The sequence below is a fragment of the Neovison vison genome, chromosome 13, assembly GCF_020171115.1.
Source record: "Neovison vison isolate M4711 chromosome 13, ASM_NN_V1, whole genome shotgun sequence".
In the NCBI taxonomy this organism is placed as follows: domain Eukaryota; kingdom Metazoa; phylum Chordata; class Mammalia; order Carnivora; family Mustelidae; genus Neogale; species Neogale vison.
Window position 1 is genome coordinate 116432730 of NC_058103.1, and position 13435 is coordinate 116446164.

At 54.5% G+C, this 13435-nt stretch overlaps 1 protein-coding gene across 1 annotated transcript in view; it reads right to left on the reverse strand.

Annotated features, from left to right (window-relative positions):
- The window catches only part of STRA6 (signaling receptor and transporter of retinol STRA6), a 29955-nt gene extending 19640 nt beyond the window's left edge, over positions 1–10315 (reverse strand). The window contains exons 1-2 of the mRNA XM_044230564.1: positions 10173–10315; positions 623–801 (exon numbers count right to left, since the gene is read on the reverse strand). Coding sequence (XP_044086499.1) covers positions 623–729 — 107 coding nt within the window. The 5' untranslated portion in view covers positions 730–801; positions 10173–10315. The remainder of the gene's footprint in view (positions 1–622; positions 802–10172) is intronic.
- Positions 10316–13435: the final 3120 nt, after the last annotated feature.

Genomic DNA, 13435 nt, shown 5'->3' on the forward strand with positions numbered 1-13435 from the left:
GGCTCTGGGGCCCACACAGACCAGGCATCCTTGGCAGCCTGTGGGGCCCAGGGAGGCCCAGCCCCTCTGCCAGGGGGCTGCCCAGACTAAACAAAGATAGGGCCTGGCAAAGGGAGCCGCGTGTCCTCTGGCCACACAGGACTGGGCTGAGGCTGCCTCCCTCCCCTGGGCTCGCCTGAGCACTCCTGCTAAAGAGAAAGGCTCTCCTGATTTTCATGGAGACTCAGAGCCCGCCAAAGGCATGGGGGCACCATCTTTCCTTAAGGACCCTCCCCCCAGGCTTTCTTCCTCAGGTCTCCCCCTGCCCTGGGCTGGGCAGAGAGCCTGACAGCTGGCAAACAAGGCACCCCTAATGATAATGGTCACCCTAGGGACAAGCAACCCCTTGAAGGCAAGAGGAGCTTCCCTCATCCACCCAGCCAGCACTCTGCCTCCCAGCCACTGGCCAAAGCCGCCCCAAACCGGCTAGATCTGAATTTGCAAGGAGAAGGCCCAGGAGGTTGTGTTTTAACAAACCACACAGGAGCTTTTTAAGTGACAGCCTGACCCAGGACCTTGCCCAGGGGGCTTCCCCGTCCCCCCATCATCTGCCACACCCCACTCTGCAGGCAGACAGACTTACCCCTCTGGCTGGAGCTCCTGGTCCCCCTGCGGCTCGTCGATGTACCAGTTGGAGTAGTCATCTGTGACCCCAGAGGAGGTCTGGTTCCCCACAGCCTGGGACGACATTCTCTGGCCTTTCTTCTCTGCCCCCCCTCCCCTGGACAAGTGGGGAAAAACCACTACAGATGTGAAAAGAGGCTTAGGGAGGAAAAAAAAAAAAGAAAGAAAGAAAGAAAGAAACCAAACAAAGAAGCGTTTCTCTTTAATCCTGAAGGTTACTTTCTTGCTTTTAGCTCTCTGGGAAAAGCCCGTCTGGGAGAGAGGGCTTGGGCCGGCTAGCACGGGAAAAGGGGAAGGGCTTCTCGAGTCCCTTCCCGTCCCTTCCCGCCCCGTCTTGCCTGCTCCTGCAGGAGATAGTTATTCCCTTGGGACGAGTGTGCCCCTCGGGGTCCTTGGGCTCTTGCTGGAATGCCTGACTGTTTGTCTGACCACCAGCCTCTGTGCAAAGGACCATTTTCAAAGAAAGTTTGTCCAATCCAAGCTGCCCGCATAGACACCCCCCTTCCTTCCCCCTCCCCAAAGCCACCCAAACGACCCACAGACACACACTCAAGGAAGGGCAGGGAGGAAGGAGCTACAGAGATGAAAGGGTGGGCGGGCAGCAGGCGGGCCCAACCCAGCTGGACCTTCCCAGCTGGGCTCCAGGTCCCTCCTGCCCTCAGGGGTCAGCCCCATCCCCCTCTTTGTTTGGCTCCCCCGCTCAGACCACCTCCCCACACCCACCCCCCAGCCTTAGCCTGCCCCTTTCTGGCTCCTTTGGCCCTCAGTGATGGAATCATATCATGGTCCTGACAAAGCGTCCCTCCCAGGTAGGAGGCCTCAGCTCCACCCGTAGCTGGAGCCCCGGAGGGATGTGTCCAGGAGGGTCCCAGGCAGCTGGCCCAGCTCACATACCTGCCTCCTGCGCCTACCCAAAGCACCTACTCCTCTGGCCTCTGCATCTGCAGGGTCCTACGCACACTCAGTCCAGCATGCAGCAACCCAAGGAGACAGCTGGGGCTGGAGGCAGGGAGGGAGGCAGGAGGGAGAGCCTTTCCACTCCTTCCCCTGGGTTTCCATGAAGGAGGCAACATGTGTCTCACTGGTAAAACCTTCTAGTTTCTCCACTTGATTTCAAAAGGAGATAACTCACCCTTTTGAGGCAGAGATTAGGCCTTTAAACACAAACCAGACCCGCGGGTAAGCAAGAAGAACCCCTCCTGCCTTGGGCTCCTCCCACGCTGTGGGGTGAGGGTGAGGAAGGCTGGGCCCAGGCAGAAGCTGGGGCTTCCTCCTTCCTCTCCATCCACCCCCCCAACCCCGGCCCAAGAAGCTGTACCTCTGGCTGGCTCCCCTCCCCCAACTGGCCCCAGAAGGGAGACAAGATGCAGATAAAGACAGTGAACAGTTCTCAGGCCCTGTGGGGGGAGGGGGGTGTCAGGCCCCCTAAACAGGTCCCTGTCTTTGAGGTTGCCCTGGCCCTCCCCAGCTAAGGCACTCATTCCACAAGTTTTGTTTTGTTTTGTTTCCTAAAGGCATTCATCCATTTATTCTTCTAGCATAAATTCATTGAACAACTACTAAGTGCAGGCATTATTCTGGACCCTGGGATGTGAAAGTTGACATTTCCGGGGGGATAGAGAAAAGTAGGTAAACAACCACCAGTCTGAGCCTTCCTGTCTACAAAGGGAAGGCACAGAATGCCTGAGGTATACCACAGGAAGCTGAATTTGGTCTGAAAAAAATGGGGGATTCCCGAAAAAAGAAAACTGATTCACGGAGATCTGAGAACAAGGAAAAGTCAGATGTGTAGAGGGTGTGGGGAAAGGGAAGCGTGTTCCTGGAAGAGGGAACAGCCCCCTGAGGGCGTGTGGGCTCAGCAGAGACAAAGTTTGAAATCCTAAAATCTTCCCATTCAGACCTAGTAGCCAGGGCCATGAAACCTTCCAGGACTAGGACCTGAGTGCTCTATTGGCCTTGGCTGCTCTCCCCTCCTTTCCCAATGACCCTCTTCCAGGCAGTGGGTTCAGACACCCCTCCCCCACCCCACAGAGTTGTCCGAGGCAGACTCAGAACTGAGCCTAAACCTTCTGTGAGGCAATGCAGGAGCCCACACTGCCCATCTGCTCCCGGGAACTTGGGGTGAATCCAGCCTTCGAAGCCTTGCTCTGAGGACCTGGGGGCAGAACGCTGCCTCTTCTCTTCCTCCTCCCTTATTCCACCAGCGCACATACAGTACAGGCTCTCGGGCAACGAGGACTTTACAAGTTGGGTTTTGCCCAGCCATTGTTCATTCTAGTGACTGTCACTCCTCCATGGACCTGCACTAGGCAGACCAGTATGTAGCCTCTGCCCCAACTCAGAGCCCCGCATTCCCTTCTCTGCTCAGGAGTTTTGGACCCTCAGCCTAGAGGGCAACTAACTTCTATCTGCTTAGATCTGCCTGGTGGTAACTCCAGCAGTTGGAATCCGGTCTGTGACGAGGAGCTCTCTCCCTCTATACAAGGCAGAGATGGTCATCACTGGGCAACTCTGTCAGAAGCTGCTTCCTTGCCTGGAGGAAGCCTCCCCATGTGGGTTGTTCATTCATTCCTTCATGCATCCATTCATGCAACAAAGGTTCATCACATCCCGATGGCACCCCAGGGAATGTTCTACAAGCGGAGAATGTCACAATGAGCAAGAGCGACTCTTAACAGGCACTGGGGCATAGTGGGAAGACAAAGGTGTCAGAGCGATAAGAGGGAAAATAGAGACAGACAGAAAGGAGGTGGCTGCTTTAGGCTGGATGGTCAGGGAAGGCCCCTCAGAAGAGGTGACATTTGAGCAGAGACCTGGAGGAAGAGAGGGGTCCCAGCTGGGCACTGAGGAAAGACATTCAGGCTGCCTGAAGGAGCCTCCCTCCTCCTCAGAGGCTGCAGCCAGCTTGGCAGGGAGGGGCGCAGCTGAGCCCAAACCCAGTCCCAGACCCAGTCCCTTCCCCACGCACCTCTCCCCAACCAAACCCCGCTCCTCGCTCCTCGCCGAAAGGGATTTCCAGTGGGTACCTTCCAGCGGCTTCCCCCGAGGGATACCCCAGTGCCCAAGATATCACCTCCCCCCTCACTGGGGAGATGCAGAGGCTGCCTTCAGGGAGGCCCTAACCAGATGTGAGGAAACTGTGAGCTTTGTTCCTCTGCTGGGGGTGGGCACAGTGGACAGAAGGCAGCACCTTGATGGGGTCCCTTCTGGCAATGGGCAGGAGCTGGCCCAGGAGGAAGGAACACCGTTCCTATAAGGCAATGGGAAGGGCCCTGTCGCAGATGCAGCCTTACCTAGGTTTGAATCCTGGCGCTGGCTGTGTGACTGTGAGGGATTCCCTAGGCCTCCTGGGGTCTCATCCCCTCCTCTGTCCCAGCAGGGGTGGGGCTTCCAGCCTGGAGATTCTTTGGCTGTGGGCTCTGCTCTCTCTCGAGGCCCCCCCGACTCCCTGCCCTCAATGACTTCATGGCCCAAGAATGCGGAGCCAGCACACCAGGCACTAGCTTTAGCAAGAAGGTCAAAGCCACAGAGGTTGTGACTACCCAGGTGTCCCCTTTTGTCTTCTACCCACCCCCACTCCCCAATCCACCCTGGTAGGGGCAGGCAGGGAGGGAAGCCTGGTCAGAGATCCATGATCCACGGATATTGGATGGCTGTATGGCTCAGGCTGGGAGAGGGACCCCACTTCTTTTTTTTTTTTTTTTAAAGATTTTATTTATTTGACAGACAGAGATCACAAGTAGGCAGAGAGTCAGGCAGAGAGAGAGGAGGAAGCAGGCTCCCCGCAGAGCAGAGAGCCCGATGCGGGTTCGATCCCAGGATGCTGGGATCATGACCTGAGCCGAAGGCAGAGGCTTTAACCCACTGAGCCACCCAGGCGCCCCGGGACCCCACTTCTTGACCCCAAAACACCTCCTCAGCTTGGAGCTGGAATGGCTCTGTGCTTGCATCTGTGAAATGGGAGAGCTGGAGCCAAAGTGTCAGGAAAGGTGTCATCTGGCCAGACGACAGGTAGACCGGGAAACGTACTGGCAAGAGAAGAATGGTAATGAGTTGCTCCTGAAGAATTCCTCTGCCTGGCAGCAGAGTTCACAACCGACCCATGGGAGTTGGCTTTAAAGGTTGACTCATGCCCAGAAGAGTCAGAGACTGGTACCTGCCATCAGGGAAGGAGGGTGGAGAGTAGAGGGGCTTCAGAGACAGACTCCAGAAGCTCCCAGCAGAGAGGTGGCAGGGGGAATAAGGAGATGTCTCGGACAGTCTTGGAAGCTTCCTGGAGGAGGTGTCTTGGAGCAGAGCCCCAAAGTCAGACAGGGTCAGCAATGGTAGCAAGAATGAGGTGCCTTAGGAGAGCTAAGAAGGGGAGTCTGGAAGGCAAGAAGTTGGGGCAGGGGTCCGGGCCACCTAGCTGTGGCCTGCGTAAGCCCACAGGGGTACATTCAGAAGAAGAGGCTGGTGCCAATACCTGAGGGGCAGGCCAGGACACAAGGGATACAGATTGGGGGGTGCCTAAGCCCTGCTCACTATAAGACAGGGGTCACAAAATGCTTCTGGGTTCCGAGAAGACAAAGGCCATCTGCTACCTGGGCCTGGCACCAAGCTGCTCTGCTCTGACCCTAGGGCCCGGGAGCTGGTCCATAAAGTCCTTGGGACAGGGCTTCCTTCCTCCCCATGTTTTTGTTCAAGTTGATTAAATCTGAGGAATGTCTGCGTCCAGGAACAGAGGCCCACGTGTGTGCCTTCAGCAGCCTGTGGTTATCAAAATCCTCAAAGAGCCAAGTGCAAGGCTTAAAAGGAGCTAACAGTGGGCCAGAGGCAATGGGGAAGACCAGCAGCATCCCCCAAATCTCAGAAACGTCCCCAGGGGTTCCCCGATCCTCCAGAGCACCTCCAGAATCCCAGCACTATCCCCAGAATTACAGTAACACCACGAATACTCCTGGAACCTCGGTGTTGTCCCCAGAACGTTAGTATTGTACCAGGACCTTGATCAAACTTTGGTCACATTCCAAGGACCATCAGACACAGACAAATCAAGCACAAGTTGGGGCCTGATGGTCAGAACTACGGTGAGAAGTTGGAGAAGGTCCAGAGACCCCATTGCCCACCACCCTCCCATCCCAGCCCCGGGCTCTCTGCTTTGGGCTGGATCCCTGCAAAAGTTGCACAGCACCTGAACTCCAGTGACCCCTCAGGGAACCTCGGTACCATTCCTGATCCCCAGTTTTGCAGCAGAAAATGCCCAAGGGATGTTTGGTCCAGGAGAAGGGGTATGGCCTCCTGTGCAACTTGGTCCTGCCCATGAGGTCCCATATGGAGAGGCAGCCAAGTCAGGTTCAACCCCATGCAGGCCAATGAGCTCCGGGTCTGCCTCTATTGACACAGCATCCAAGTATCAAATTGACACCCGTGCCTAACCTGTCCCCAGACACAGACTGGCCCTGCTCAGTGGCTGGAAGGCATGTCGCTGGCCGCTAAGCTCATGACAGGAGAATGTGGATGGCTCTCTACCCCTTCACTCTCTACCTCTTACCTCCCTTGCCATGAGGGTAGATCAGAAGCATCACCCGAGGGGCGCCTGGGTGGCTCAGTGGGTTAAAGCTTCTGCCTTTGGCTCAGGTCATAATCCCAGAGTCTTGGGATCGAGCCCCACATCAGGCTCGCTGCTCTGCGGGGAGCCTACTTCCCTGTCTCTCTCTCTCTCTCTCTCTGCCTGCCTCTCTGCCTGCTCGTGATCTCTGTCTGTCAAATAAATAAATAAAATCTTAAAACAAAAAAAAAAAAAAAAAAAGAAGAAGAAGCATCACCCAACACGCCCTTCCTGGAATTCTCCTGTCCCCCTCACCACCAACACCATCAGCCATGAGGGATCTCAGCCAGACTGCTCTGGTGTGAGTGTAGACACTGGTGAGGAGTAGGAGGAAGGTAGCTGTCTGGACCCGGGAGCAGCGTGTCCCTCCCCTCCCAGAGAGCTAGGCTAGAACTGACTCAGAGGAGGGAAGTTAGGGAGGCCAATTTCAGCCCAGGACAAAAGTAGCTTTCTTGCTCATGCAGAGGAGTGAGCCCCCAATCAGGGGAGGTAATCAAGAAGAGGGTGGTCGCATCAAGATGCTACAGAGGGTTTCCGGCCTTCAAAGAAGGACTGACCAGAAGGCCATGAAGATTCCCCCAGCTATAGGAGCCCCTGATTCTCCTTCCTGGCACGGCCTTCCTGGCATTTTACCACCATGGTCTGGCCTTGAGATGTAGACTTCGTGCTGCCCTCCCTCCTCACTGAGGAACTGACTGTTAGGCAGATCCCCTGGATTCTCTCTCTCTCTGAGTTCTCTCTTCTTGTTCCCTGCTGGCCGCAGGCTAGGGGTCTCCAACCACCTCTCCCAGAAAACCATACTCAGACACAACACTTCTGACATCTCCCTGTCTTTGGAGTTAACATTGGCCCCCAGAATCCCTCCAGCACAGCCATCTCCAGGTCTCCAACTTCATCCCTCAGAATTGCTTCCCCCTACCAATCCAGCCACCTTCCTGCCTCCAGGGCCCTTGTTGGGGCTCTGTGCCCACTGAAGTGCCTTGTCTCTCTTCCCCCACCTCTTCTGGTCCTACCTGGCCCACGAGGCTTGGCTCCAGCCACAGAGTACTCCCCAACAACTGAGGCCTCCTCCTCTGAGTGCCAGCCCCAGCTCTGGCTAGGATCCCGGAGGGCTGGCTGCTTGCGCAGTCTCAGCAGACGGCCCCCAAGCAGGGTCCCCAGCACCTGCTTTGGAAGGTGTTTGATCTCCTCTTCCCAGAAAGCTCCCTCCTTCCCACTGGCTCTGGCCCTGCCCCTCCTCCCACCCCTCAGGCCTCCTTCCCCCACCCCAGGCCTCCTGCCGGTGCAGAATCAGAGAAGCCCACCCCACCCCCATCTCTCCAGCTCCAGCCCACGGCCAGGCTGGGCCCCACACAGCACACAGGATGGCTTGTCTCCAGAGGAGTCTCTCCACCTCCAGAAACCATTTGCCCGAAACTTGATCTCCCTGGCCCTCAGAGTCACCTCTAGTGAAGAAGCCTGCATAGGGCTTTGATGGCTGAGTTTCCCCAGCTGTGGCCCTGGATGGGCTCAGGAACCCCCTACCTCCTCTCATTTGTCACCATCCATCATCCCCGGAAGGCCATGGCCTGATGAATTGCTCCAAGCCAGAGGGGAACCACCGGCTAAGCTTTTAATAACCCGATCAGCCTCCCGCTGCTGCCCAGCTGGGCTGAGGGCCCTGACCACCAGAAGGGGGAACTTTGTCACACTTTCATGGGGCTTTGGGGCTTGAGTTTCAGGAACAATCCATTAAGGGGGGGAGAGCCTTCTCCTCAATTCCTCATGGCCCAGTCTCTCTCCGGAAGAAGGCTGGGGTTCTGGGGCCTGCTGTTCATCCCAAGCCCATGCCTTCGACCCCCTGAGGATGCAGGGACAGTGGGCCGGTCTCCATCGGTCCATCCGGTGGAGGCGATCTCCAATCCTCCGTCAGCTGGAAGCAGGCTCAGGCTCACCATGTTCTCCCCTCCTCCTCCTTCTAGAGGAGGTTCCCCAGAGGGGTAAACAGCACTAGGGAAGGGAAGGAAGCACTAGGGAAGAAGATGGGAAGCCATAAAGATGGCAGAGCCCTAAATCCCCAGGCCATAGATGCCTGGGGAGGCCCCTTCCTCCACCTCCAAGAAGGGAGGTACAGGTTAACAAAAGGGTGGGCAGCCTAAGAACACAAGTTTCAGGCTGTGAGATTGGTTCCCCGTGATGGTGAAGACCCCAGACAGAGGGCACAGTGTGAGAAGAGATTTTTACACAGAAAGGGGTAAACTCACAACTCAAAGAGAGAATTCACCTTCGGCCCATTTTCAGGAACTCTACCCTCAAAGAACATCTGCATGTATGCGCAGGGAAATGGGCATCTCCCAAGGCCATTGGTAATGCAAAACTTGGCAATGAGCCCAATATCCATGGCTCAGCTTTGCTAAGTCTATACGGTAAGGTACTTGCTCATGGCCTGGCATGGTGAAACCGCCAAGACAGTGCCAGGTACAATAACCACAAACGCTAATTGCTAAGCAGTTCGTAAATCACAGTCCCACTCCATGTTGCTTTAAACTAGGTGTGCACATGCACGTGTGCTCGTACACACATGCGTGCGTGCGTGTGTGTGTGTGTGTGTGTGTAAATAACATTAAAAAATGAATCGAGAAGACACACAGCAGATTGTTCATAGTGGTCACATTTGGGGGAGAAATGACTTTGTGCAAATGAAGGGGGACTTTCATTTGTTTGAAATGCATATTTAAAACCTATCTATCTGTCTGTCTGTTTATTTATTCAACTAGTAAATCAAAGGTAAACATGTTAAGGTTGTATTGAAAGCCTGTTGTGTGAGAGGAGCTGTACAGGCCTCACTGAGCTGTGTGAAACAGATTCAGTCCCCAGCCTAGTACTGCACCATCCCCCTGGCCTCTCCTGAAGCTTACATACAGCCCTGAGACTAGGTATTGGCCAATGAGGTGGAAAAAGAAGTGTTGACTATAGCTTCTGAAAAGAGATGTTCTTTAAAAGAGCGATGTTTTCTTTACTCCTTCTGCCTTCCAGATGGCTGAAATGAAGCTGCAATGGCAGGATATCAGGCAGCCATCTTGAATTATGAGGTAGAGATCACGAGTTAAATAGGACAGAGCAGTAAATTAGCTGCAAAGAAAAAGCCTGAACTGAGGTCAGATCTTAGGCCAGAAAGAGATCTCAGAGACCCCTGCTTTACCCATATTCACCAACACATCTAGAGGAAACTGAGGCTCAGAGAAACGACATGATATGCCAGGGCAGTGACTGAGCTAGAAGTCTTGCCAGAGATCCTCCCTCTTCCTACCCTCTTTGTACACACAGAGCTCACAGGTCCTTGCCCAGAAACCGCTCCTTCCAGGGTTTGGACTCTGCTCCCTTCTGTGCTTAGGGACCCTGTCTCGGACCCAGTCCCTGGAGTTCAGCAAAGACCCCCAGAGTTGGTTAAGACGCACGCCTGAGACATACCTCTCAGCATTCTGTCTGATAAGAATACAGCAGAAGCTCTGACCACTGATGCCTACCGGTGGGTGTGTCTGCCACTATCTCCCATCTGGCTCCTTTCTCTCTTTCTTTGTCCTGTCCTTCTGCTGCCAGTCTGTCCCAGTCCATCAGTCTCTCTTGCCATCCCTGTTACCGTCTCTCTCTATCCCACCCTCACCCCGTCTGCCTGTCTGCCTGTCTCCCACCTTTCTGTCCCTCCTTCTTCCTCTCTGTCTCTGCCTCACTCTCAGTCCATCTCTGTGTCTCTCTCTCTCTCTACTCTGTCTTTCCCTTTCTGTTCCTCTCTCCTGCTCTTGGTTTTGTTTTTCTCTCTGTCTCTCTGAGCCTGACGGGGAAGTTGGTCTCTCCACCTAAACGGCACGTTTTCTCGGGCTTTCTTGGGTGCTTAAGTAGTGCTTCCCCTGCTCGCTCCTGTCTCTCCCTCCCCGCTTACCTGCCCCGTCTGGCTCCAGTGCAGAGAAGGGCTGGTGCTGGTCTCCGCACCCCCCCAGAGTCTGCAGGGCCCCCAAGCAGGCCGGACGCCGGCTTGGGAGTTTGAGCCCTTGGAGCTGGTAGCACAGTTGAGCGACCATAGGAAGCAAAGGTCAGTGCTGCTGATGCTGTCAGAGACACTTGTGCCCTTTGCTTTCTGCTACCTCAGGAAATATATCCCTTCTGAACCAGGCAGAGGTGCTGTCAGGCAAGCCCAGGGGTCATGGGTGCAGCCCCAGCTCCTGCCAGCTAGAGGACTTCAGCATGACCTGAGACTCGCAGGACAGTGCTCTGTGCCAAAGCCTAGAGCGGGAGGCCAGGAAGGGGAGGCTAAGCAGCCTGACGGTGCCAGAGACATGGAGATGGGATCCAAGTTACCATTCAGAAGGGAGAGTCTCAAGGTAGCCAGACCCCGACCCTAACCCCCACTATCAGTGGGGGGAAGAAACCGGACTTCTCATTTTGCCTTTACCATTACTGAGTGACCACAAAGAGACTCTTTCCTGCTCTCGGCCTGTCTTCCTATCTGTGCAATGGAGAGGGGCTGCCATGGCTGAGTCCAAGATTCTATCACCCCGTAGGCTTCTGGTGCTGTGTCTCGGAGTGGGCCTGGGACTGTTCCATTGTGGTGGTGGGGCAGCGGCAGGAGGAGAGAGGCTGCTGGAGGGAGGAGGCTGGCTACTGAAATCACAACACTGGCCTGCGAATCAGGAGGCCTGAGGTCCAGGTCCCTCCCTTCACCCCTTCACTCCTCCACCTGATCTCTCTGAACCTCTGTTTCCCCATCTGTAGAAGGGAATAATTGTGCCAGCACTATTGGGAGGATCCAGGAACTCACAGATGTCCCTGCTGGGAGGATTCAGCTCTGAGCAGAGACCAGGAATTCAAGGGGGAGCTGGAGATGGCTCCCTGGGGATGGGGATGGGCCCACAGGTGTGAACAGAAGAGGCCAAGAGGAGCCACTGTGGGAAGCAGGAAGGGACCCTCTGGGATGGGCTAATTACAGGCCAGGCTCTTCTAGACAAAGCCAGCAGCCTCTGAGTCGCCATTCTCCCTGGGAAGAAAGGAGACTGGAGGGCTCCACTAAGGTTTTTCATGCTGGGGCCCAGGAGGGAGCCCTGGAAGTCAGCGCTGTTGCCTCCCATTCTCACCCACACCCTGGCCTTTCCTGACTCCTGCAGGAGCCAGGCCTCTGTCTGCAGTTTCACTCTTGAAAACCACAGAAGGTGGACTCAGGGAGGCAACTAGGAGTAGAGGGAACGGGTCCTGGTCTGCTATCCCAGGCTCAGTGTTTCCATCTGTAAAATGGGAGCACTATCCAGCCCTGACCTGATAAAATTCACTGAGGCTTCCAGACTTTCTTTGTGGAACTAAGGCCAGGCCCAGAGGAGACTAAACATTAGGAACCACTACCTCCTGGGGCACCTGGGTGGCTCAGTTAAGTGTCCAACTCTTGATTTCGACTCAGATCATGATCTCAGGGTTCATGGGATTGAGCCCCATGTCGGGCTCTGTGCTCAGTAGGAGTCTGCTTCTCTCCCTCTCCCTCTCCTTCTCTTCCCCTTTGCTTTCTCTCTCCCCTCTCTAAAATATATAAATGAATAAATCTTTTTTAAAAATCTTGATGAACAGGGCGCCTGGGTGGCTCAGTGGGTTAAGCCGCTGCCTTCAGCTCAGGTCATGATCTCAGGGTTCTGGGATCGAGTCCCGCATCAAGCTCTCTGCTCAGCAGGGACCCTGCTTCCTCCTCTCTCTCTCTGCCTGCCTCTCTCTGTCAGATAAATAAATAAAAAATCTTTAAAAAAAAAAAACTTGATGAACAAATAACAAAAAAAGAACCCCTACCTCCTGCCATGCCACTTACCCCTGTTTTCCCGGCAGGGCACCAGCCTGCCCCGTGAGGCACCAGGATGCATCCCTGAGTCCAAGCATGAGTCAGGAGCCCAAAATCCTCTTCTGTTCTCTCACATGGAATCTAGTTGAAGTAGTGAAAGCACCATTTCTTATTCTTTTCCATATAAGCAAAAGCTGGGTCGGGTTTGAACATCCACTCATTTAACCTTTCTTTCATTCATTCATTCCTTCATGCACTCATTTATTTACTCAATAATGCTTTAATAGTCCCCCAGGTACCTATCCCTTGCTTGGCCCTGGCCTGGACACACAGACATGATCCCTGAAGGAATACTCTGCCCAGCATGACAAGTCATTATCTGAGACAGAAGTAGGAAGATGCAGAGTGGGGCAGAGGAGGGAGTCCCAGACCTGGTTCCAGCAGGATGCATGGGGTCACAGCAGGTGTGGCTGGACGGTTGGGGCAGAGGGACAGCACCTGCAAAGGCAGGGGAGGGGAGACAAGGCAGGCCTGGCCTGGGGCAAAAGTAAGCCTCCCCGGGCATTAGACTAAGTGAAATAAGCCAGTCACCAAAGGTCAAATACTGTGTGACTCCACTTAGATGGGGAGCAATCAAATTCATAGAAACAGAAAGCAGAAGGCGGTTGCCAGGGGCTTGGGGCAGGGAGGAATGGGGAGCCGTTGTTTCATGGATGTAGAGTTTCAGTTTCATAGGATGAGAAGAGTTCTGGGGACGGGCTGTGCAATAATGTGAATGTACTTAACATTTGCTGAATGGCACACCTAGAAATGATTAGGATGGTAAGCTTTACATTATACCTCTTTTGCCATAATTGCAAAAGGTAGCTATACACACACATATCCCAAAAATGAGCCTTTCCCAGAGACTGAGTTGGGAAGGGGAGGCCAGACGTGAGAGGGATAGGAGACCCTTAAAACCATCCTGAGACCACCATGGTCACCCAGACCTTTTATAGAAAGTGGGAGGGACGGGAAGAAGAGAGGAAACAGGAAGAAGGAAGTGTGCATGGCTCGGGGTAAATCGACCAGGAAGAGAACAGTTGTGTTCGTGGGATCTGCTCCAAGGGACTTGGGGCTGGGTACAATGCAGAGGTTGGCCCCAGGGCAGAAGGGAGTGACTCCCGTCTTGTGATATCTCTGGGGGTCACTTCAAACATGAAAGGGAAGAGAGCTGCTTCGGTTGAATCACTGAATCTCCTTTGACCTTGTAGGGGAAAACCATGGCTTCTAGACCCAGATTGGTTGGTCAGGCCAACCATTAAGGCTAAGGTTTCCAGGTGGCCTCTCTTCCCCCAAATGGCCAGACTCTGGGCTTTCTCCCTATGACTTACAGAGTTGCAGACTGCCAG